Genomic DNA, 27,009 nt, shown 5'->3' with positions numbered 1-27,009 from the left:
CTGTCAGGAGACTTTGCCATGAGGCTGAAGTCTGCATTGAAACTGGGCTGTGGGAGGGTGGAGTCTGAGGGGAGGTGTGTGTGCTTGCGTGTGTGCGTGTGTCGGTGAGACTTGAGTTCCTGTCTGGCCCTATGCTCTCCAGACGCCTGAGGCAGTTCATCTTGATGAGGTGTCATCCTCCCTGAATAAGCTGTCAGTCAGCTATATAATGAATATCAACATAATGGATGGGATTGGCTTTTAATCCCAGACGCCACGTGGCACAATGACATCACAACAGGATGAATTATGGCAGCTTCACCAGAGGATCCTCGCTACCCCTATCCTATACAACATCGCCATCCTAGAATCCACCCGAATAACGCTCCCTTTTACTAGTTCTGTTTCACATATCTGAGGTGGAGAAAAACGTGGCATAGATATTTGGCCCATAGAACTGTAAAGTACTGTAGTTCTAATATCATAATAGCTGTACGAGTAGAGATACTGTATACGTAGATGTCTTGGATTGCCAAACTCAAGTTACCCACCTTAGTCCCGAAAATAGGTGTTTAGCATCCAGGAGAAAACCCTGTTAAAACCCTATGTTGAACCTGTTGTTCTTTTATTCTCTGTGATATGCTCTAATGGAAAAAACGGCACGCAGGAGTTCACAAAGCATCACTTATTTATTATGCTGATGTTCTGACGAAGGTGGAAAGGTCGAAACATCAGCACAATAAATAAGTTATGTTTTGCATGCATAGTGAGTGGGAGGGACTTTCTTGTAGTGTAAACTGTTTTCTTTCAGCACATCGCCGGAGCACCTACAGTACCAGATGTGAATTTTACAGTGCTGTAATAATGTGACCTTCTCCTACAGTAATCTAGAAGGACTCATCCAGAGCCACAGGGACCTGCACCAGATTGCTTATGATCAATTACTAGACCTGTCCATCAGAGCTGGGAGCCCTACACAAGCACACAGCCGCGCACACACATGCACGCTCAAGCCATCCCGCCTTGTTAGAGACGTCTTCCAGGCAATGTCTCCCTGTTTTCACACTCCTTTTAGTATATTAACGCATAGGTAGGACCGATGGCCACTCACTAACACAGCTTACATCTTATATAAGAGTTTGCATTGTGTGTGATGTCTAAATCTGTTTTAGTGGTGATATTCCCATGTTAATGAAAGACAGCTATGATCACAGTTTATCAGTGCCTGATGTGAGTGGACCTTGTGTGAATCTGTGTGTGCGTGTGCGTGTGTGTGTCCATTATCCCCTGTGGTGTTCCACATCACTACGACGTCAGAGTATCAGCTGGGTTAGGGAAGATTAGAAGCAAGGTGTGACGTTTGAGTGGCCCACCGTGAGTTTGTGGGTGTGTATCTGTGTGTCAGTAGTGGCAAGGTGTGAAGTTTTACTGTGCGAGGGTAAATGTGATGTGTCAGATTACAGTGAATCGGTAAACAACTACAGGAGTTGATTAAAGGAGAGATGTGGATGGGTAACGAACCTGTCCGTCGACTACACCATCAGCTGGAAGCAGCTTTGTATCTGGCCTGCAGGATAAGACACAGACATTGGCTGGGCCTTCTAACCCCTACGTTTAGGAGTTATCTGTTATAATTCATTTACCCTAACCTTAACCCTTATCCTAACTCCTGCGCATGATTCAGTGCTGGTACTCCTTGTATATATGCGTTGTTGGGAACGGCTTTGTAAGTAAGCATTTCACGGTAAAGTCTAGACCTGTTGTATTCGGCGCATGTAACTAATAAAATGTGATTGATTTTGATTTAAACCCTTATTCTAAACCTAACCCTAACCTTAGCAAACGGTTGCTTATCAACAGATAGTATGACCACCTATCCACTATCCAAATGAAGTGTGACCGTGATTGAGCTCTGGGGCTGTCATTTCCAGAGACAATGAGTGGCAGCTTGGTGATGTTTGAAACAGGTAAACGTACGCAGAAATGTAGGGGGAAACGACAGAATTAGTTTGTGTTGAGAAAGTTAGAATTGAGGGAGTGAATGATTACATATCGAACATAATATGATCATTTTTTACCAGAACATGTCACTGTAAAGAGAGTACTAAATGTACTAAACTACTGTACAGCCATTTGTCCTGATTGCTCCTCAACACACATTCAGCATGAAATCTATGCTGTTGGTCTACCTTGAGAGTGAACAAATCAGTTCGAGTCATTGTACGTTCTAGCTATCCTGACTTGAGCTTTGTTCAATGTCACAACGCTGTTGTGTGCTCCATCCAAACTGTCACAATACCTTTCTCTCAGGTCTCTATGCCCTGAGGAGATCTGCCATTTTTACGCAAATACACACACTCTCTGTGTGTGTCTCTCTCCATCGAAGAGACTGAGCAGCTCTCTGCTCCCAGCTCTTGTTGAAACCCTGTTGTTTCAGTGAGTTGGACAACAGAGAGAAACATTGTGCATATGAAATCCCTGAACGGTGCTTTTGGCCTCCAGGCTTTCCCACTATTGCTTCATCGTATGAGACAGGACTCAGACACAATATCAGATAGATAAACGTATATTATAGTAGAGAGAGTAGAGAGTGTAGGAGAAGACAGTCTTCTGAGGGATTGTGGCGTCTGGAATCGTAGTGGGTGTTTTTTTATTGTTTTGGTAGATTTTGCAAGACTTGATTGTTGCATTTCTTTTCCAATCGCCTTGGTTTGAAGAGAACTGTAGTGTTGTTTTCAAGCCAGAAAACAAGGTCTCTGTGAACACCATGGGTGATTTAGGCTCAAACAGAAATGCCAGGTAATATTCTGTAGGTGTGGAGAGCAAATCAACCAGATGCTGCTTGCGTGACCAAAGTGCAGACCACCAAACTCTGTTCATAGAGCTGCTATTGTCATTTCATTTCCTGGTGGTGACAGTATTACAGTTGCACATCCAGATTATAGTTTTTGCTCTAACTTCATAAAGTGCCCATGCTGGAACCTGGTCTCACATCAGACAGCATTATTTGATGTTTGAACGTAGCCTTGCAATTGGACGCTTGGCGACAGTTGGACAAACGTCAAGAATTAAAGTGAGTTTTTCATATCAGGACTCATCCCATTGCTAACTGTACCTTCTCGTATTTGTGAAGGAAAGGGGAATAGGGGGACAAAAGACACTCGTCCTCTCTGGAGAAAACATCTCCCTGGGCACAGATCTATTCCACGTTGGTTCAACATAATTGAATTGAAATGATGTAGAAACAAAGTTGATTCAGCCAGTGTATGCCCAGTGGGATGTGCATCTCTCCCGTAATAAACCAGTGACATCATAATCACTAAGCTAATGACAGCCATTATAAGTGGCGTCATTAGGCCTGGGTTTCTGGGGCTTCAGCCCGGGATGTTTTTGGTCCAGTCCCAAACCTTTTGATGGTCATATAAAAAAAAAAGTGTTTATCCCTGTGACAAAAACTACAACAATATAATATACTGCGCTAGGCAGTAGCAGGCACTGCAAGAAGCCCCTGGAGTGAGACGGTGATGGCTGTGTGTGATTGGTCGAGATTTTTCAACTCCGATCACGTCCCTTCACCCCTCCCCCACCCCTACAGCACCGGTTAGATGTTAATGTCATTACTCAGCCTGTCACTCAGTCAGAGTCTGCAGCATAGCAGAGCAAATATGGATATTCTGAACTTCTTCCGAAAGGGAGGCAAAGAAAGTGAGCAGGTTGAGCATCAGCAGGCAGCAGTGAATGAGAACAGCCAGAGAGTTCAAGTGCAGCAGCAGAAGCAGAGTTAGCCACAGGTTTGTGCAGGGTTGGTGCTAGCTAACTAGCTAGTTAGTCTCTCTCAGCATAAGGGTCGGCTAATGCCAATAAGCTAGCGTTAGCACTCAGCATCCTTAAGCTATTGGGTGTCAGTCGGAGTTATTTAACAGTATATTTAGTAAATGGGCAAGCTAAGGATGTTGATATAAGTCATGCTATTAGAAAAAGTATTTATTTCCAGCGAGTGTACTTGATGGGTTTTGTTTCTGCAGCTAGCTTGGCTGGCTAGCCACTTTGGTAGCTACTCTCTGGCTAGCTAGCTGAGACCAAAGAGATGAGAGATTACTATTTAAATGAAGCTGCCAGTTGAGGACTTGTGAGGCATCTGCTTCTCAAACTAGACACTCTAATGTACTTGTCCTCTTGCTCAGTTGTGCACCAGGGCCTCCCACTCCTCATTATATTCATTCTGGTTAGAGACAGTTTGCGCTGTTCTGTGAAGGGAGTAGTACACAGCGTTGTACGAGATCTTCAGTTTCTTGCCAATTTCTTGCATGGAATAGCCTTCATTTCTCAGAACAAGAATAGACTGACGAGTTTCAGAAGAAAGTTATTTGTCTCTTGCCATTTTGAGCCTGTAATTGAACCCACAAATGCCGATGCTCCAGATACTCAACTATAGAAGGCCAGTTTTATTGCTTCTTTAATCAAAATGACAGTTTTCAGCTGTGCTAACATAATTGCAAAATCATTTTCTAATGATCAATTAGCCTTTTAAAATGATAAACTTGGATTAGCTAACACAACGTGCCATTGGAACACAGGAGTGATGTTTGCTGATAATGGGCCTATATGTAGATATCTATTTTTTTTTTTTAAATCAGCCATTTCCAGCTATAATAGTCATTTACAACATTAACAATACACTGTATTTCTGATCAATTTGATGTTATTCTAATGGACAAAAAATGTATTTTCTTTCAAAAACAAGGACATTTTTAAGAGACCCCAAACTTTTGAACGGTAGTGTATATTACTTTTTATAGATTTGCAAACATTTCTAAAAACCTGTTTTTGCTTTGTCATTATGGGGTATTGTGTGTAGATTGATGAGGGAAAATAACCATTTAATCCATTTCAGAATAAGGCTGAAACATTCAATGTCGTCGTGGTAAGTAACTCCAGTGTATATTTGGCCTTGCATTTTAGGTTATTGTTCTGCTGAAAGGTGGATTCATCTCCCAGTGTCTGTTGCAAAACAGACTAAACCAGGTTTTCCTATAAGACTTTGCCTGTGCTTAGCTCTATTCCTTTTCTTTTTATCCTAAAAAAAACTTCTTAGTCCTTGCCGATGACAAGCATACCCATAACCTGATGCAGCCATCACAATGCTTGAAAATATGAAGAGTGGTACTCAGTGATGTGCTATGTTAGATTTGCCCTAAACATAATGCTTTGTATTCAGGACAAAAAGTTAATTTCTCTGACAAATTGTTGCAGTATTACAATTGCCAACAGGATTCATGTTTAGGAATATTTTTATTCTGTCATTTAGGTTATTATTGTGAAGTATGTTGAGAATGTTGTTGATCCATCCTCAGTTTTCTCCAGAGCCTTAAACTCTGTAACTGTTTTAAAGTCACCATTGGCCTCATGGTGAACTCCCTGAACGGTTTCCTTCCTCTCTGTCACCTGAGTTAGGAAGGACACCTGTATCTTTGTAGTGACTGGGTGTATTGATACACCATCCAAAGTGCAATTAATATCTTCCCCATGCTCAAAGGGATATTCACTGTCTGCTTTTTTATTTTTACCCATCTACCAATACTGTAAGTTCCCTTCTTTGCGAGGCATTGGAAAACCTCCTTGGGCTTTGTTGTTAAACCTGTGCTTATAAAAGCATGAGCTGGCACACACAGAGAAAATGATTTAGTGTAGAGGTGCTGACTAACAGTGAATAAACTGTGAGCTTTAAAAAGAAATTGACTCTGTTTGTTTTTATAGTTAAACCTGTGCTTGAAATTCACTGCTCAACTGAGGGACCTTACAGATAATTGTTTGTGTGGGGTACAGAGATGGGATAGTCATTCAAAAATCATGTCAAACACCATTATTGCACCCTGAGTCCATGCAACTTATTATCTGACTTGTTAAGCAGATTTGTACTCCTGGAGTTATTTATGCATGCCATAACAAATGCTTATTGACCGAAGACATTTAAAAAACAAATCCCAAAACACAAGTCTACTTTGACATTATGGGGTATTGTGTGTAGATCAGTGACACAAAATCTGAATGTAATCCATTTTAAAAGCAGGCTGTAACACAACAAAATGTGGAAAAAGCCAAGGGGTGTGACTACTTTCTGAAGACACTGTATATCATGTGTACAGTATATGACAAATAAACAAACTTGAACTTTGAATGGAAGAGGGAGGGCAGCCAGAAAGAAGGGGAGAAGATGGCCAGCTTTGTGGTTCGATTATATAGGTGAACAAAACACTGAAAAGACATAGGACCTTAAGTTGTGTCCTTAAATGTTATGTAATCTAAAAATCTCACATTAGCTTGTAGAACTGACAAAATTGAATTCATTATTGAGGTCTTTTAACTTATTCCATTCTAGAGCTCATTTTGTTTTGGCTCATTTCAGAGTGTCTTTATATTCATACTATTATGTACGCAGCTTTGTATCTGTCATGTTTGGAATTGTATTTCTATGTTTTGCGGACACTTGCATTTCTCTTTACGGTTGAGTTTCCCTGTTCATGTCAGTATACAGTAACTTTAAAAATAACTATTGACATGTTGCACCTCCGCCTTGTTACCTTGCAATGAGCCAATGAGGACGCCAGATGAGAACCGCAGCAGCCATTGGAAACTGGAAGGGAAGAGAATCATTTAGGTGACCGACCCAGACACAAGCCCCCCAAAAAGTTAAGCTACCCCAGTATATCCCTTTGACCATTTTGGATTTCAGAACTAAATTTAAGACCCCAGACAAGACACAGAGACAGCAACAGAAGAGTAGATGACGAAGAGAGACACCATACAAGACAGACACTACAACAGAAGAGTAGGATATGATGGAGAGAGACACACCAGACAAGACACAGAGACCACAACAGAAGAAGAGGTCATGAAGATCGACACACTAGACAGGACAAAGACAGCAACAGAAGAATAGGATATGATGGAGAGAGACACCAGAAGAACAGAACAGGCCATAACAGAAGAGGATAGACAAAGGAGACAGTAACAAACAAGAACCTGAGAGAGCAACATACAAGACAGAGAAAGTGACAGAAGAGGGCATATGGAGAGAGAACAGAGGTGGGTTGAGCAGTAGACTTTATCCCTTCTAGCTGCTCTATACATTTGAATTAGTTGCATTTATTTGCACAAATTATAAGAGGTGAAATACAGACTGTGAAAAATAATTTGCTGTTGAGGTGAAAAGGCCTGTGAAATGACTATTAAAACAATTGTTTACAATTGCAACATAGAAGACTAAGAGACAGCAACAGAAGAGGGTAGACAAGAGAGACAGCAACAGACGAAACAGAGAAAGTGATGGAGAGAAGCCGCGGTGGGGTGAGCACACAGTAGACTGTATCACTTAAAGTGTGTGTGTGTGTGTGTGCACGTGTGTAAAGTGTGTGTGCGTGTGTGTGTGTGTGTGTGTGTGTGTGTGTGTGTGTGTGCGTGTGTGTGTGCGTGTGTGTGTGTGTGTGTGTGTGTGTGTGTGTGTGTGTGTGTGTGTGAGCGAGAGAGACAGCTTTTGGGTACTGTGGGATTCTTTAATCAGTTTGACTCATTGGACAGGTCCGAGTCCATGCTTGAAGTGGTTGAGTTGTATGGAGGTTTTTGGCAATACACTGTACAGTAGATGTATGTGTTCCAGAGTAGAGAGTAGAGAGTGTTCCAGAGTTGAGAGACCCACAGTTGCTACTGTAATTGAGTACGGGCAGTGTCTGCTGTGGTAGGTGTGAAGGTACCTGAAAAAGATTTCAATCCTCAATGCTCGTCTCAAAGTGCACCAAATTCATGCATTTAGATATTGAAATTACTTTTTTGGGGATGGGGGAGGATGCACCCGGAGGCCACTACTAGCTTTGGGCTAAGCCACCCCCCAATGTCTTCAAATCCTAGAAATGCCCCTGGCCATTATACCAGAGGCCAATTCAGGACCCCACTAGACATTATGAAGCCTATCACCTAAGTGACAATGCCACGCCTACCCCCACTTCACTTCCACTGCACCAAATACCCGAGTTTCCGACTTCTAATTATCCTTACACCTCTGAAGACTCTAGCCACTTCCATGCCAGTCGGAAGCACGTAGACTGTTTTATTTCTGAACACTCAAAAGCTTGTTTCCCCAGCGACTGTTGGATAAGGGAAACCATGGGGTGTTAAATAGTTAAAGACGCTAACCACCCAAGCAATAGACCATTCTCTCTGCTTCCGCACGGCAAGTGGTACCGGTGCATCAAGTCTGGCACCAACAGGCTCTTGAACAGCTTTTATCCCCCAGCAATAAGACTGTTAAATAGCTAACAAAATAGCTGCACTCACTCAGACATAACATGCACACACATCCGTGGCGGTCGGTGCTGTTTAAGATGAGGGAGGACAATCATATGTAACATCGATAGATTTAAGCTTCTACATGATACTTACATTTTCTCTGTATCCATCATGAGGATGCTACAACCTATGAATAAACGTTTATTTGAAATGACAGACAGTGACGCATTCAATACTGCCTTGCACACGCTTACCTGCATCTAGCTGATCTACAGTCCAACAGTTGCAAATTCAGCCACGTTATATTCCTTCTTGCATCTAAGCTCTCTCCTCCTCTCACTTTCCCCCTTCGCTTGTGGACTTCAATGCACAACACATCAACTATATGTGTCAAAAAAAACTTTCCAAGACAAAACATATCATAACCTCTAGCAGCTACACACAGCCTACATCGGTGTCACCATCTTAGCTAAACTAATGTCCTGGTCAACATAGCTAATAGAACTAACGATATAGGTCATTCCGGCGCCAACAGAGATGGCCGCCTCGCTTCGCGTTCTTAGGAAACTATGCAGTATTTTGTTTTTTTATGTATTATTTCTTACACTGTCACACTCTGTCACTTTCTCGCCTAGGGAATCTTAAGTCTCATTATATACAGCCAGAAGGAACTATTGGATATAAGAACAACGTCAACTTACCAACACTACGACCAGTAATACGACTTTCCCGAAGCGGATCCTCTGTTTGGTCCACCACCCAGGACAATGGATCAGATCCCAAAGGCAACCCAAAACAACGGCGCCGCAGAAGGAACGGCCTTCTGATCAGGCTCCGTAGACGGGCACATCGCCCACCTCTCCCGAGTATACAACTAGCCAACGTCCAGTCTCTTGACAACAAGGTAGACAAAATCCGAGGAAGAGTTGCCTTCCAGAGAGACATCAGAGATTGTTACATTCTCCATTTCACAGAAACATGGCTCACTTGGGATACGTTACCAGCCACCTGGTTTCTTCATGCATCAGGCCGACAGAAACAAACATCGTGGTGTGATCATAACAACATACAGGAACTAAAGTCCTTTTGTTCACCTGACCTAGAATTCCTTACAATCAAATGCCGACCACATTATCTACCAAGAGAATTCTCTTTGAGTATAATCACAGTCGTGTACATCCCCCCCAAGCAAACACCTCGACGGCCCTGAAAGAACTTCATTGGACACTATGTAAACTGGAAACCACATATCCTGAGGCTGCATTTATTGTAGCTGGAGATTTTAACAAGGCTAATCTGAAAACAAGGCTCCCTAAATTTTATCAGCATATCGAATGCGCACCGGGCTGACAGCATTCTGGATCATTTTACTCGAACTTCCGCGACGCATACAAAGCCATTCCTCGCCCTCCTTTCGTAAAATCTGACCACGGCTCCATTCTGTTGCTCCCAGCATATAGACAGAAACTAAAACAGGAAACGCCTGTGCTCAGGTCTGTTCAACGCCAGTCCGACCAATCTGATTCCACGCTTCAAGATTGCTTCGATCACGTGGACTGGGATATGTTCCGGTTAGCGTCGAACAATAACATTGATGTATACTCTGATTCGGTGAGCGAGTTTATTAGTAAGTGCATCGGTGATGTTGTACCAACAGCGACTATTAAAACCTTCCCCAACCAGAAACCGTGGATTGATGGCAGCATTCGCACAAAACTGAAAGCGCGAACCCCTGCTTTTAATCATGGCAAGGCGACCAGAAACATGACCGAATACAAACAGTGTAGCTATTCGCTCCGCAAGGCAATCAAACAAGCTAAGCACCAGTATAGAGACAAAGTAGAGTAGCAATTCAACGGCTCAGACACGAGAGAAATGTGGCAGGGTCAATCAGTCAATCACGGACTACAAAAGGAAAACCAGCCCCATCTTGGACCCTGATGTCTTGCTCCCAGACAAACTAAACATCTTCTTCCCTCGCTTTGAGGACAATACAGTGCCACCAACACGGCCTGCTACCAAAACCTGCGGACTCTCCTTCACTGCAGCCAACGTGAGTAAAACATTTAAACGTGTTAACCCTCGTAATGCTGTCGGCCCAGACGGCATCCCCAGCCGCGTCCTCAGAGCATGCACAGAGCAGCTGTCTGGTGTGTTTACAGACATATTCAATCAATCCCTATCCCAGTCTGCTGTTCCCACATGCTTCAAGAGGGCCACCATTGTTCCTGTTCCCAAGAAAGCTAAGGTAACTGAGCTAAACGACTATCACCCCGTAGCACTCACATTCATCATCATGAAGTGCTTTGAGAGACTAGTCAAGTATCATATCACCTCCACCCTACCTGACACCCTAGATTCACTCCAATTTGCTTACCGCCTCATTAGGTCCACAGACGACGCAATCGCAATCACACTGTACACTGCCCTAACCCTAACATCTGAACAAGAGGAATACCTATGTAAGAACGCTGTTCATCGACTACAGCTCAGCATTTAACATCATAGTACCCTCAAAACTCATCATTAAGCTCTCAAAACCCTGGGTCTCGACCCCGCCCTGTACAACTGTGTCCTGGACTTTCTGACGGGCCGCCCTGAGGTGGTGAGGGTAGGAAACAACATCTCCACCCCGCTGATCCTCAACACTGGGGCCCCACAAGGGTGTGTTCTCAGCCCTCTCCTGTACTCCCTGTTCACCCATGACTACGTGGCCATGCACGCCTCCAACCCAATCATCAAGTTTGCAGACAACATTATAGTGGTAGGCTTGATTACCAACAATGACGAGACAGCCTACAGGGAGGAGGTGAGGGCCCTCGGAGTGTGGTGTCAGGAAAACAACCTCACACTCAACGTCAACAAAACAAAGGAGATGATCGTGGACTTCAGGAAACAGTAGAGGGAGCATCCCCCTATCCACATCGACGGGACAGTAGTGGAGAAGGTGGAAAGTTTTAAGTTCCTCGGCCTACACATCACGGACAAACTGAAATGGTCCACCCACACAGACAGCGTGTTGAAGAAGGCGTAACAGCGCCTCTTCAACCTCAGGAGGTCACAAAACACTCAAACTTTTACAGATGCACAATCGAGAGCATCCTGTCAGGCTGTATCACCGCCTGGTATGGCAACTGCTCCGCCTACAACCGCAAGGCTCTCCAGGGGGTAGTGAGGTCTGCACAACGCATCACCGGGGGCAAACTACCTGCCCTCCAGAACACCTACACCACCCGATGTCACAGGAAGGCCATAAAGATCATCAAGGACAACAACCACCCGAGCCACTGCCTGTTCACCCCGCTATCATCCAGAAGGTGAGATCAGTACATGTGCATCGAAGTTGGGACCGAGAGACTGAAAAACAGCTTCTATTTCATGGCCATCAGACTGTTAAACAGCCATCACTAACATTGAGTGGCTGCTGCCAACATACTGACTCAAATCTCTAGCCACTTTAATAATAAAAAATTGGATGTAATAAATGTATCACTAGTCACTTTAAACAGTGCCACTTTATAATGTTTACATACCATACATTACTTATCTCATATGTATATACTGTACTCTATACCATCTGCTGCATCTTGCCTATGCTGTTCAACCATCACTCATCCATATATTTACATGTACATATTCTTATTAATTCCTTTACACTTGTGTGTATAAGGTAGTTGTTGTGAAATTGTTAGATTACTTGTTAGATATTACTGCATGGTCAGAACTAGAAGCACAATCATTTTGCTACACTCGCATTAACATTTGCTAACCGTGTGTAAGTGACCAATAACATTAGATTTGATTTGAGTTAGTAAATCTTCTACAATCATGCAGCCAGTAAGCAGCTTAGCAGTTACACCGGTGGTTATAAATTAGTAAAACCATCAGCTTACCTTGACTTGGAAGAATTCCAGTGCTGGATAGTCATAGCCAGCTAGCCTACATTGCATCCCTCTATTTGAGCCTGGTGTTTGAGTAGGCTAAACTAGCTTACTGCATTTGCTGGCTAAGTAAGTGAAAGTTTTTTTTTTAAATGCTGAAATAACTCTCTCTCTCTCTCTCTCTCTCTCACTCTTGCTTCTTCTTACGTTTTGAATAAATTAATTTGTTCAAAACTGTTCAACTATTGTCTTTCTCTCTCTTTGAGTCAACTACTCATCACATTTTATGCACTGCAGTGCTAGCTAGCTGTAGCTTATGCTTTCAGTACTAGACATTCTCTGATCCCTTTATTGGGTGGATTACATGTCAGTTCTATCAGGGCACAAGGTGAGACCCAGAAGCAGACACATGAGGCTGGAGGTTGGAGTCTTAGATGTTTATTGATCTATAAGGGGGTAGGAAAGAGAGGTCGTGGACAAGCAAAAAGTAAAGCCTGTTTAGAGTCCAGGAGGTACAGAGTGGCAGGCAGGCTCGAGGTCAGGGCAGGCAGAATGGTCAGGCAGGCTCGAGGTCAGGGCAGGCAGAATGGTCAGGCAGGCTCGAGGTCAGGGCAGGCAGAATGGTCAGGCAGGCTCGAGGTCAGGGCAGGCAGAATGGTCAGGCAGGCTCGAGGTCAGGGCAGGCAGAATGGTCAGGCAGGCTCGAGGTCAGGGCAGGCAGAATGGTCAGGCAGGCTCGAGGTCAGGGCAGGCAGAATGGTCAGGCAGGCTCGAGGTCAGGGCAGGCAGAATGGTCAGGCAGGCTCGAGGTCAGGGCAGGCAGAATGGTCAGGCAGGCTCGAGGTCAGGGCAGGCAGAATGGTCAGGCAGGCTCGAGGTCAGGGCAGGCAGAATGGTCAGGCAGGCTCGAGGTCAGGGCAGGCAGAATGGTCAGGCAGGCTCGAGGTCAGGGCAGGCAGAATGGTCAGGCAGGCTCGAGGTCAGGGCAGGCAGAATGGTCAGGCAGGCTCGAGGTCAGGGCAGGCAGAATGGTCAGGCAGGCTCGAGGTCAGGGCAGGCAGAATGGTCAGGCAGGCTCGAGGTCAGGGCAGGCAGAATGGTCAGGCAGGCTCGAGGTCAGGGCAGGCAGAATGGTCAGGCAGGCTCGAGGTCAGGGCAGGCAGAATGGTCAGGCAGGCTCGAGGTCAGGGCAGGCAGAATGGTCAGGCAGGCTCGAGGTCAGGGCAGGCAGAATGGTCAGGCAGGCTCGAGGTCAGGGCAGGCAGAATGGTCAGGCAGGCTCGAGGTCAGGGCAGGCAGAATGGTCAGGCAGGCTCGAGGTCAGGGCAGGCAGAATGGTCAGGCAGGCTCGAGGTCAGGGCAGGCAGAATGGTCAGGCAGGCTCGAGGTCAGGGCAGGCAGAATGGTCAGGCAGGCTCGAGGTCAGGGCAGGCAGAATGGTCAGGCAGGCTCGAGGTCAGGGCAGGCAGAATGGTCAGGCAGGCTCGAGGTCAGGGCAGGCAGAATGGTCAGGCAGGCTCGAGGTCAGGGCAGGCAGAATGGTCAGGCAGGCTCGAGGTCAGGGCAGGCAGAATGGTCAGGCAGGCTCGAGGTCAGGGCAGGCAGAATGGTCAGGCAGGCGGGTACAGAGTCCAGAAACAGGCAAGGGTCAAAATGGGGAGGACTAGCAAAAAGAGAATAGAAAAAGGCAGGTGCACAGGAACAACAAGCTGGTTGACTTGAACATACAAGACAAACTGGCACAGAGAGCCAGGAAACACATGGACAAATACACAGGGGAAAACAAGCGACACCTGGAGGGGGTGGAGACAATCACGAGGACAGGTGAAACAGATCAGGGTGTGACAAGTTCATGCTGCAAGAGCTCTGATAGGTTGGAGGACGTCCGCCAGATGTGGTCATAATTGCTGTGTAAGTCTATGGAAAGGGGTGAGAACCATGAGCCTCCTAGGTTTTGTATTGAAGTCAATGTACCCAGAGGAGGACAGAAGCTGTCCTCTGGCTACACCATGGTGCTACCCTACAGAATCAATTACTTGGTGACATGTGAATATATTGATTATAGTTTTATCTAAAAAGGATAACTTTGGAAATGTTTCAATATTTTTGAGGAGGATGGTCCTCCCGTTCCTCCTCTGAGGAGCCTCCACTGACATACATTTATAGTGACTCTGCACACACGCACACCGACTCACATACAAGCTGCTGCTACACTTTTTAAAATCTTATTCCTTTTGCCTAGTTACCTCTATACATATCTACCTCCATCACTCCGTATCCCTGCACATTGTTAATATGGTACTGACCCTGTATATATTTACCTCTATACATATCTACCTCCATCACTCCGTATCCCTGCACATTGTTAATATGGTACTGACCCTGTATATATTTACCTCTATACATATCTACCTCCATCACTCCGTATCCCTGCACATTGTTAATATGGTACTGACCCTGTATATATTTACCTCTATACATATCTACCTCCATCACTCCGTATCCCTGCACATTGTTAATATGGTACTGACCCTGTATATATTTACCTCTATACATATCTACCTCCATCACTCCGTATCCCTGCACATTGTTAATATGGTACTGACCCTGTATATAGTTACCTCTATACATATCTACCTCCATCACTCCGTATCCCTGCACATTGTTAATATGGTACTGGAACTGATCCTGTATCTAGTATGCTTACTTTTTACTCACGTATTGTGTTCGTCATATTTCTTCTTACTTCTTGTGTTTTTTCCCGCTAGTATTACATTGTTATTGATTATTGCATTGTTGGGTTTTGAGTTTGCAAATGAGGCATTTCACCTTCTCTGTGCATGTGACATTAAAACTTGAAACTTGAAAAAACTTGGCGGAGTTGTAAAATCGCCTTCGTTTGATTTGATTATTTACCTTTCAATCACGACACCCTCCCTTCTATTCCCATGCATTTGATTGGCTGATTAGTTTGTGCCAGTGTTTCATGAAGCTACATTTCCTGTCCTGTGTGTTGCTCCCAATGACTGTGTGTACGGCCTGCTCCAGCAGAGATGGAAAAGGAAGCAAGACATCTCACTGGGAAAATGTTTATGGTTTGTATAAAAGTAGACCAGGCTCAGCTGCTGTCGCATTGGTGTCTATGGGACCGGAACTGTGACAACTTTTTGAAAGGTAAACAGCCTGAGTAAGACATCTTAATTTATCCACCATCATTGGCTTTAGGTGCACAGATCCACTAGACTTCGCTCAAATCCTGTATCAGTCATTTTGGTAACACCTTACTTAACACCCAGTGTTATAACACGTCATAACCATGTCATTATATGTCGTAACAGCTGACATAACTTGCCATAACCTGTCATAAGATGGTCAAAACACTTTCATGACCGCTATATTTACACCTGTTGTGACACATGTCTTGTTATTTTATGCCTGGTTATAACACCTACATAAGAGAGTCAAAACCCATCGTTTTTTCCCTGCCAAGAAGTTTCCTTTCATTTCAACGTTTGTTTCCTATATTCTTTGTTGTTGTTGTGATGAATCCTTTACAGTCATGTTGTTTCTCCCCACCACATTTTAAATAACTTGCAGAAAATACACATGTTTGACACTGTCAAGAAGCATTATGACCAGCCTGTGTCACTTCACTTGGACTAAAACAAGACACTTTATGACATTGTCAATACGCATTACGAGCATCATAATCGGATAAGCCAGATAGGCCTTTCACGGACATGCCCTTATATCAGTCATCAGGCAAAAATAGGGCATCTTGCTCCTGAAGCCCCTACATTCATCCCAGTCATCAGCAACAGAGCTTTGGTGTGCGCAATTACAATGATAATTTAATATGGCAAATAACAATTCAAATATATACAACAAAAACATACTGTTGACACGTAGGCTATGGTGTAATGCAATGTTTTGCCTTGTGTGGTAGGGTTTGACACTCTTATGTAGGTGTCATTCAATAAAATAACTACCGTGGTAGGGTTTGACACTCTTATGTAGGTGTCATTCAATAAAATAACTACCGTGGTAGGGTTTGACACTCTTATGTAGGTGTCATTCAATAAAATAACTACCGGGGTAGGGTTTGACACTCTTATGTAGGTGTCATTCAATAAAATAACTACCGGGGTAGGGTTTGACACTCTTATGTAGGTGTCATTCAATAAAATAACTACCATGGTAGGTTTTGACACACTTATGTGGGTGTCATAACCAGCCATAAAATAACACATTTTATGTCACAACGGGTCTTAATATATGTGTCATGACAGTGTTATGACAGGTTATGTCAGCCATTGTGACACATTATGACATGGTTATGACCGTGTCGTGACGCTCGGGGTCAAGTAATGTGCTACCGTCATTTTACATACATCTGACATTATTTATTGACGATTGGCTGTAAAAATAGATTTAGTGTCAGTATCACGTCAAAGCACAAGGCAGATTATCTCAAACCCAGGACTTGGCCCATGAAAGACTGTATCCACTGCCACAGACTTTTGTGAAAGACAGCATACTCTGTCATGAAGCTAAGTTCCAGGATAAATTCACTCATCAGTGGACAGTTGAACAGCAAGACACAGCCACCTTTCCTATGGAAATGAGGTGAAGAAGCAGGTTACTCCATCGTGGGCTGGACGGACAACCGTGTACTGCAACGTCAGAATGAAGTTCACAAAGGGCAAAGGAGTAGGCCTATGTGGACACAGGCAAATACCAAGGCAGAGAGGAAAACAATGGAGACCAAAACTGGGGCCAGATTCTCTGAGCTATTTAAATGGACATATTTTATGCTCATACACATGGATGTAGTAGACTCTATGCATCGTTTTCTTTTACTGGGGACAGAAAAGCACGTTTTTGCCATCTGAAAGAATATTGGTGTGCTGGATGATGGCGTACTAAGAAATACTCAGCTTAAAGTTGACGCACTGAAAACACCTGCAGATATCCCACTGGGCACACGCTGGTTGAATCAACGTTGTTTCCACGCCACTACAATGAAATTGCGCTGAACTAACTTGGAACAGATGATGAATTGTGTCTCCAGTGTGATAGGCCAACTACATGCTAACATCTCAAGACATTTGCCTGCCCTGTAAACAGCTGTTTGTCATAACAAGTGGGGGGGAAAACGATGATACGATGAATAGTGTCTTCGGATGAATGTATCCAAACAGGATCTCACCGTCGTACAGCTGACCGAACAACATGATGAGGTAGACATGCTGGGAGAGGTTCTAGGTTTCCATTCGTTGGGTGTGTACTTGCAAAGTGGTTCGCCACTGACAGACAGATGGGCCTACCACACATTCATCCAGATGCAGAACTAACATCAGGCGTAGTAACACAGTTGTTCTCTTGTGATGTGCTTGTTGGTCCAGCACATGAAAATCCATGCATTTCTCATATCATAGATCGTGTAAATTGGTTCCAGAAACATCAGAATCAATATCATTTCAAGCCCCCTGTTGAGGTTTGGGGCATTGAAATCTGTTTCAGAGGCACAATTTATTCCAGTTCAGAGAATTATGAACCGCTGTGCGTATTGCCAGTATAAAGTGCAGTTTGCCAGTATAAAGTGCAGTTTACCAGGATAAAGTGCAGTTTGCCAGGATAAAGTGCAGTTTGCCAGTATAAAGTGCAGTTTGCCAGGATAAAGTGCAGTTTGCCGGGATAAAGTGCAGTTTACCAGAACTACAGAGTGAGTAACCCCTTTAACGCAGGGCTGTTTTGTAGGCATTAGGCTGCTTGGAGGAAAAACTATGAGAAATCAAGGGGCCTAGCATTGGGAATTTGAGAGCAAAGCTACTGTTCACTTCTTAAATTGTAAAGGTAAAACATGTTTCATGAATGTTTCTATCCAATACTACTAATAATATGCATATATTAGTTTCTGGGCCTGAGTAGCAAGAAGTTTACTCTGGGCACGCTTTTCATCCGAACGTGAAAATGCTGCCAACTATCCCAAACAGGTTTACAACGTGTATCATACTTTAAAAAAAAGTTTTATTATCAATTTTTTAGATGCAACTTTGCATTGTACTGTGAAACTGCTTGATGTGTTAAAATCCTCTTTTTTTTCGCTTGGCCTTTAATCAATCACTCCTTTGTGTTTGATGTTCTTTGATAACATTTGACCTCTTATTGTGGGCTTGTTTTTTCATTTGATTGCTTTAAGTGTGTTGCGATTTTAAATGCACTTCAAATAAATGTTGAATTGAAGTATAATTTGATATCGCATCTTTAATGGATGATTGCATGAATATAGACTCCATTAACTTTATAGTCTATCGTTTTTATTAAGATCAATCAATCAAATGTATTTATAAAGCCCTTTTTTTACATCAGCCGATGTCAGAAAGTGCTATACAGAAACACAGCCTAAAACCCCAAACAGCAAGCAATGCAGATGTAGAAGCACGGTGGCTAGGAAAAACTATCTAGAAAGGCAAGAACCTAGAAGAAAACTTAGAGAGGAACCAGGCTCTGAGGGGTGGCCAGTCCTCTTCTGGCTGTGCTGGGTGGAGATTATAACAGTACATGGCCAAGATGTTCAAACGTTCATAGATGACCAGCAGGGTAAAATAATAATAATCACAGTGGTTGTAGAGGGTGCAACAGGTCAACACCTCAGGAGTAAATGTCAGTTGGTTTTTCATAGCCAAGCATTCAGAGTTTGAGACAGCAGGTGCGGTAACGAGAGAAAGTCGAAAACAGCAGGTCCGGGACAAGGTAGCACGTCCGGTAAAAAGGTCAAGGTTCCATAGCCGCAGGCAGAACAGTTGAAACTGGAGCAGCAGCAAGACCAGGTGGACTGGGGACAGCCAGGAGTCACCAGGCCAGGTAGTGCTGAGGCATGGTTCCAGAGCTCAGGTCCTCTGGGAGGGAGAGGGAGAGAGAGAGAATTAGAGGGAGCGTTTTTCAAATGTATGAACTAGGTTATAGGCCTACTAAATAAATGTTTGGAGTAGATTGCCTGCTGAGCTGAACTTGGGCGTGATATGAGGACAATAAGTGTTAGGGTTATTAGCATTTGTAAAGATCCATGACCTTCCAGAGCCGACTAATCAAGACTGGTTCAAGTTATGTTTCTATTCTGACTTAATACTGAGGTTCTACTTCTTATCATTGAACATACTCTGACTTACAGTGCTTTGGGAAAGTATTCAAACCCCTTCCCTTTTTCCAAAATTTGTTACGTTACAGCCTTATTCTACAGTTTACTAAATTATCAATCTACACACAATACCCCATAATGACAAAGTGAAAACAAGTTTTTAGAAATGTTTGCAACTTTATTAAAGATAACTAACAGAAATACATTATTTACATAAGTATTCAGACCCTTTGCTATTAGACTCGAAATTGAGCTCAGGTGCATCCTGTTTCCATTGATCATCACTGAGATATTTCTACAACGTACCTATGGTAAATTCAATTAATTGGACATTATTTGGAAAGGCACACACCTGTCTATATAAGGTCCCACATTTGACAGTGTATGTCCCACAATTGACTGTGCAAAAACCAAGCCATGAGGTCAGACACAAATCCCCTGAGACAGGATTGTGTCGAGGCACAGATCTGGGGAAGGGTACCAAAACATTGCTGCAGTATTGTAGAGAAGTTGGCCACCCATCCTAACTGAGCAATCGGGGGATAAGGGCCTTGGTCAGGGAGGTGACCAAGAACCCGATGGTCACTCTGACAGAGCTCCAGAGTTCCTCTGTGGAGAAGGGAGAACCTTCCAGAAGAGCAACCATTTCTGCAGCACTCCGCCAATCAGGCCTTTATGGTGTCCAGACGGAAGCCACTCCTCAGTAAAAGGCACATGACAGCACGCTTGGAGTTTGCCAAAAGCCACCTAAAGGACTCTCCGACCATGAGAAACAATATTCTCTGGTCTGATGAAACCAAGATTGAACTCTTTGGCCTGAATGCCAAGCATCATGTCTGAAGGAAACCTGGCACCATCCCTACGGTGAAGCATGGTGGTGGCAGCATCATGCTGTGGGGATATTTTTCAGCAGCAGGGACTGGGAGACTAGTCAGGATCGTGGGAAAGATAAACGGAGCAAAGTACAGTGAGATCATTGATGAAAACCTGCTTCAGAGTGCTCAGGACCTCAGACTGGGGCAAAGGTTCACCTTCCAACTGGACAACGACTCTAAGGACACAGCCAAGACAACGCATGAGTGTGTTCGAGACAAGTCTCTGAATGTCCTTGAGTGGCCCAGCCAGAGCCCGGACTTCAACCCGATCAAACAGCTCTGGAGAGACCTGAAAATAGCTGTGCAGCAACGATCCCCATCCAACCTGACAGAGCTTGAGAGGATATGCAGAGAAGAATTGGAGAATCTCCCCAAATACAGGTGTGCCACACTTGTAGCGTCATACCCAAGAAGACTCAAGGATGTAATCGCTGCCGAAGGTGCTTCAACAAAGTACTGAGTAAAGGATCTGAATACCTATGTGTAATTATAATTTTTTATTGTTAATCAATTTGCTAACATTCTAAAAACCTGTTTTTGCTTTGTAATTATGGGGTATTGTGTGTAGATTGATGAAGGAAAAAAAGCAATTTAATCAATTGTAGAATAAGGCTGTAAGGTCACAACATTTGGAAAAAAGTCAAGGGGTCTGACTACTTTCTGAATGCACCATACATGTACACACTTGGTAACAGGCCAATTAACGATTAACGCAAGTCTTCCTGTCTTTAGCATTTCACTGTGATGGCTGCTGTAAATAAATGGGACAAATTACTGTCAAAGAAGAGTGATTTACTCCAAACGCTCCAGTGGCTCATTACCTGTTCAGTTTAAAAAGGCCTAATATTCAATGGAAATGGACCTTGGTCCCTTTGACCCTTAATGTTTCATATTCATAAATGTTATATATAGAATGCAGATGATTCAAAATCCCGTATTTATTTTCACGGAGCTGTGATTGTGTAGAACAAGTAGACCCGCACACTGTTAAAGCTCCCAATTCATAGCTTTGTTGGCGACGTTTCCATCCGAAAAGGATCTTCGTCGGGTCAAACACGCGGTGGTCACATCCCAAAATGTACAAGGAGTTGTGTAAGTCCACCGTTGAACACGTGACCTCATTAGCAATTACAGTATTTTACCTCTCTGTGGACATGCTAGGCAGACAGAGAGGAAACCATTATGGCTAATAGATGCTAACAACATAATTTACCTTGAAATGGCCATTCAGTGACTATGGAGAGCAATTGTTTACTCTATCATCAGCTCCCCTGAGGCCCCACTTGACATTTCTCAATGAAAGGCCACCAAGGACCCTGCCTGTTATGTCGTGTAGGCCAGTGCCAGAGCACCATGTTTTTAGAGATAGAGAGAGGCGGTGGATGCAGTGTTTACATGGGACTAGATGTAATCAGCTCGATTGCATTTTGGCAGGGGTGGCTGGTTTAAAGAGCACTCGTGGGAGAACACACGCACGGACACACGCATTTGTGCACCTTTTCGAAAAGAAATTCCATTTCAACATTGGGAAACCAACTCCACGTGGGATTAATCCTTTTGTTTTCCCAAGTGTGTCCACTTACGCTCAGCAAACACCAAATCAAAGCCAACCAAACCAAACCAAACTGAGCCTGTGTTGCAATTAAACGACAAACCCAACAAGACATAGCACTCTCTCCATTTTCAAAGCTCCATAAGGAATACATTTACATTTGGACCAAGGCCAGTCTTTGTTTACAGAGCATCCAAATCCAGTACTCTGCCTGGCACTCCCGCTGTATGGCAGAGAGAGGAGACCACAGGGAACGGAGTGATTTATGCTAAGACAACACCCAGGACCTGCCAAGTGCGTCAGTGCTCCAAGAAATCTGCTTAAACAACAATAGAGGGAAGAATTAAACCAGCCAGACATCAGCTACAATGATTTACCACGGCAACGGTGTGTTGGAACCCGGTGAGGTTCAAGCTTCTCGAAAATCAGTCACTATGAGTCACGGAGGTCAACTCATGGTGCAAGGCTAAGCTAGCTGATGTAGGCTAAGGCCTCCAGCCATTGTTTAACCCCCTGGCACTGTTTTGATGGAGAGTGACAAAGGACAGGAGGGACAGGTACAGAAAGGTCGAAATGCCATGCTGGGATGGAGCTGACCTTTCTTAACGTCTGGAGGACCTGGTGGCTTGGGGGTCGGGAAGGAAGGTGGGAGGGAGGGAGGTGATGAGAGGGAGAACTGTGAAGGAGGTGAATGGTATGGCAAAATCTACATTTCCGGTAAAAGTGGAAAGGCTAAGTTGCAAAAATTGACTCAATCGTTCACTTTGTGAAAAGATTCTGATGTGGAGACACCCTAGACATGGGCCTTAGGGGCCGTAGCGGCCATCTTACAAAATGACTGCCAACTGTAACACTATTTTACAGTTCAGAAGGACTATTTTTAGATAAACACTGGTATTGAACTGGTATTGTTCTGTACCTTACACCTTGTGATGACAGCTTAAAACACAGGACAGTTGAGCTAAAGGATGTGCAAAGTGCTCTCTCTTTCTCTCTCTTTCTCTCTCTCTCTCTCTCTCTCTCTCTCTCTCTGTGTTTCTCCCGCCCTTTCTCTCTCTCTCTGTCTCTTTCTCGCTTTGTTTCTCTCGCTCTCTATCTCTTTCTCTCTCTCTCTCTCTCTCTCTCTCTGTGTTTCTCCCCCCCTTTCTCTCTCTCTCTGTCTCTTTCTCGCTTTGTTTCTCTCGCTCTCTATCTCTTTCTTTCTTTCTCTCTCTCTCTCTCTCTCTCTCTCTCTCTGAATTCAATTTATTTTAAAGGGATTTATTGTGATGGAAACCTATGTTTACATTGCCAAAGCAAGTGAAATAGATAATAAACACAAGTGAAATAAACAATCTTAAATTGTAAATTGTAAATTGAGACATTTCAAATGTACAGTGTTGTAGCAATGTGCAAATTGTGTAGTTGTAGTACAACAGGGGAAATAAATAAACAGATTAATATAGATTGTCTTTACAATGGTGTTTGTGCTTCACTGGTTGCCCTTTTCTTGTGGCAACAGGTCACAAATCTTGCTGTTGTGATGACACACTGGTATTTAACTTAATAGATATGAGAGTTTATCAAAATTGGATCTCAAATTCTTTGTTGGTCTGTGTAATCTGAAGGAAATATGTGTCTCTAGCAGGAGGTTAGGAAGTGAAGCCCCCCCTCTCTCTCTGCTCATCTCTCTCTCTCTGCTCATCTGACAGAGTCACAGGCTCACGGTGATTCCTGATTTGCTCTCGTCACAAATACGCAATCTGGTTGGTAGAGCCTATATGAGAGACAGTGTATCCATTGATCTGTACCGGGTACGTTTTTATTGAGACGCGCGCGGTGTGTCCACCTATAAAAGAGGAGTGCGGCTTGGAGCGCAAGACCAGACTTTCCCCTGTTCTGTTCTTGAGGTGCGATAGAGACTCCATACAAAGATACTGAGCAATATGGAGGGGACTTTCCGAGAGCAGCTTTTCTTCCTTGTGTTATGTCTGTCATTTCTGAAGGGAGACACCAGATACATCGAGGTAAGCCTCTGAAGTCACTTTGCCCGTTTACCTTTTTCGTTTAATGTATTAATGTACTAGACTGTACTAGACTTAATGTATTAATGTACTAGACTTTGTCATACGAGCTCAATTAATGCAATAAAGTTGTTACAACTTGTTGTACTCAGTCAAATAAAGTTATCATTGTAATAACTGTCATTGTGCACTTGATTTATGCATTACGTAAACTGCTAGCCTTTACTAAAACACTTGAGTTGTCTTGCTTGACGGTATATTGTTGTCAACTTGTCCACATTAAATCTTGACTTTCTTTTGATAAATATTATCTAAATGTCGTTGTTTTTGTGTGCAGGAAAATGACATTACACCAGAGGGATTATTTGCACTTCTTAATTCAGAGCTCAAAAGAGAAATACCCGAGACATTAATTTACAGCCGACCCCTCCGTAAGTAACTGACTGAAGTACTTTCCTAAAAGCCTTTATTATGCAAAATTACCGTATACACGGTCGATCTGTGAAGCAATCTTTTTTTTTTGCCGACATGATCAAACCTTCAAAAATGCTTTTATTTAGCATGAAAAGTAAATAAAAATGTAACTCTGAATTTTTCAGTCACAATTGTATATGGATTTGTGTGAATACTATATAATCGAAAAAAATAAATGTGTGATTTAAGGCCTCTTGTAATTTATATAATTATAATCTTTATTGACTAAAAGTACAAATTGATGTATACTACTTAAGGAATTGGAAATGTATATTAGAATGCATTTTTGTCAGAAAAAAAATATCAACAGCCAATGTGCACACAATTTAATGTTAACCCCGTCTCTGTCTCCATTTCTCTCTCATTCTCCATGTCATCTCTCTTTCTGTCTCTATATCTCCCTCCCCCCTCTCTGTTACTCACACACCCATCTCCCTCCTTCTTCCCCTCTTCCCTACCTCTCCCCTCTCTCTCCTCCTTCTCCCTATCCTTCTCTACCACCTTCCCTTTCTTCCTCCCGTCCTCATCCTCTCCCCTCTCTCTCCTCCTTCTCCCTATCCTTCTCTACCACCTTCCCTTTCTTCCTCCCGTCCTCATCCTCTCCCCTCTCTCTCCTCCTTCTCCCTATCCTTCTCTACCACCTTCCCTTTCTTCCTCCCGTCCTCATCCTCTCCCCTCTCTCTCCTCCTTCTCCCTATCCTTCTCTACCACCTTCCCTTTCTTCCTCCCGTCCTCATCCTCTCCCCTCTCTCTCCTCCTTCTCCCTATCCTTCTCTACCACCTTCCCTTTCTTCCTCCCGTCCTCATCCTCTCCCCTCTCTCTCCTCCTTCTCCCTATCCTTCTCTACCACCTTCCCTTTCTTCCTCCCGTCCTCATCCTCTCCCCTCTCTCTCAACCTTCTCCCTATCCTTCTCTACCACCTTCCCTTTCTTCCTCCCGTCCTCATCCTCTCCCCTCTCTCTCCTCCTTCTCCCTATCCTTCTCTACCACCTTCCCTTTCTTCCTCCTGTCCTCATCCTCCTCTCCCCTCTCTCTCCTCCTTCTCCCTATCCTTCTCTACCACCTTCCCTTTCTTCCTCCCGTCCTCATCCTCTCCCCTCTTTCTCAACCTTCTCCCTATCCTTCTCTACCACCTTCACTTTCTTCCTCCCGTCCTCATCCTCTCCCCTCTCTCTCCTCCTTCTCCCTATCCTTCTCTACAACCTTCCCTTTCTTCCTCCCGTCCGCATCCTCTCCCCTCTCTCTCCTCCTTCTCCCTATCCTTCTCTACCACCTTCCCTTTCTTCCTCCCGTCCTCATCCTCTCCCGCTCTCAGGTTGTCTGGACATGGTGGCAGTAGAGGGTCAGTTCACCTTCACAGCAGACCGGCCTCAGCTCAGCTGTGCTTCTTTCTTCATCGCTGAGCCCGACCAGGTCATCAGTGTGGAGTATGACAGCGTCGACATCGACTGCAGGGGAGGAGACTTCATCAAGGTAACCGCACACGCACATGTGGCATGCACGCACACATGAAAGTACACACACACACACACACACACACACACACACACACACACACACACACACACACACACACACACACACACACACACACACACACACACACACACACACACACACACACACACACACACACACACACACACACACACACACACACACCACCTCTTTCACACCCACATACATCCCAAATACTACTCCCATCCCATCTTCACCTTGACTGACGTCAGCACCACCAGGTCCAGGGATAGATTTACTTTTCCAGACAATTGATGGGATGAAATTCCCGGCAGATTATTTTGTTGTTATTCGTGCCCAGGTCTGAGTAGTGCTCTTCCCCCGAGGCTTGGCGTAAAATCCCTCACCTACCCCCTGACCTGGGAACACCCGTTCTCAGTAGAAGATAACGACGGACTCCTAAATACCATAAAATGATATCGTCACTTAGCAGATGCTGTCACCAGGGGTAACATAGGGTATTTTCCGGTGTCGTTTTCTTACTTGACTTTTGTGAATTTGTGCTAAGGCTTCAATTGAGTCCCACACTTGATTTACAACCAGGTCACACCAGATCGACTTCAGTATTCAACGTTTGTCCAGGTCCCCAGGACATCGGGAGATGCCTACAATACCGTCCACTCGGGGCAACGTGAGCACCTATTACCATCTAGTAGGCTCCAAGGATGGCGGGTTCAATCCCAGTGCTAGGCACTCATTCCCAAACCTTAACCCTTACCTTAACCAGTGAGAATTAATGCCTAACCTTAACCCTTACCGTAACCAGTCAGAATTAATGCCTAACCTTAACCCTTACCTTAACCAGTCAGAATTCATGCCTAACCTTAACCCTTACCTTAACCAGTCAGAATGAATGCCTAACTTTAACCCTTACCGTAACCAGTCAGAATTAATGACTAACCTTAACCCTTACCGTAACCAGTCAGGATTAATGCCTAACCTTAACCCTTACCGTAACCAGTCAGAATGAATGCCTAACCTTAACCCTTACCGTAACCAGTCAGAATTAATGCCTAACCTTAACCCTTACCGTAACCAGTCAGAATGAATGCCTAACCTTAACCCTTACCGTAACCAGTCAGAATTAATGCCAGTCAAATTCATGCCTAACCTTAACCCTTACCAGTCAGAATAACCAGTCCCTTAGAATGAATGCCTAACCTTAACCCTTACCGTAACCAGTCAGAATGAATGCCTAACCTTAACCCTTACCGTAACCAGTCAGAATTCATGCCTAACCTTAACCCTTACCGTAACCAGTCAGAATTAATGCCTAACCTTAACCCTTACCGTAACCAGTCA

At 44.0% G+C, this 27,009-nt stretch overlaps 1 protein-coding gene across 2 annotated transcripts in view; it reads left to right on the top strand.

Annotated features, from left to right (window-relative positions):
* The first annotated feature begins 23,434 nt into the window (after positions 1 to 23,434).
* LOC112231487 (corticotropin-releasing factor-binding protein-like) overlaps positions 23,435 to 27,009 on the top strand; it is a 31,435-nt gene continuing 27,860 nt past the window's right edge. Inside the window, exons 1-3 of one of the 2 annotated variants that reach the window (XM_042311366.1) lie at positions 23,435 to 23,717; positions 24,052 to 24,145; positions 25,505 to 25,662. In XM_042311366.1, coding sequence (XP_042167300.1) covers positions 23,637 to 23,717; positions 24,052 to 24,145; positions 25,505 to 25,662 — 333 coding nt within the window. In that variant the 5' untranslated portion in view covers positions 23,435 to 23,636. The remainder of the gene's footprint in view (positions 23,718 to 24,051; positions 24,146 to 25,504; positions 25,663 to 27,009) is intronic. The other variant, XM_042311365.1, reaches the window with a different exon arrangement.

The sequence above is a fragment of the Oncorhynchus tshawytscha genome, linkage group LG33 (genome assembly GCF_018296145.1).
Source record: "Oncorhynchus tshawytscha isolate Ot180627B linkage group LG33, Otsh_v2.0, whole genome shotgun sequence".
NCBI classification, from domain to species: Eukaryota; Metazoa; Chordata; class Actinopteri; order Salmoniformes; family Salmonidae; genus Oncorhynchus; species Oncorhynchus tshawytscha.
This window is presented reverse-complemented; position numbering and strand designations above follow the sequence as displayed.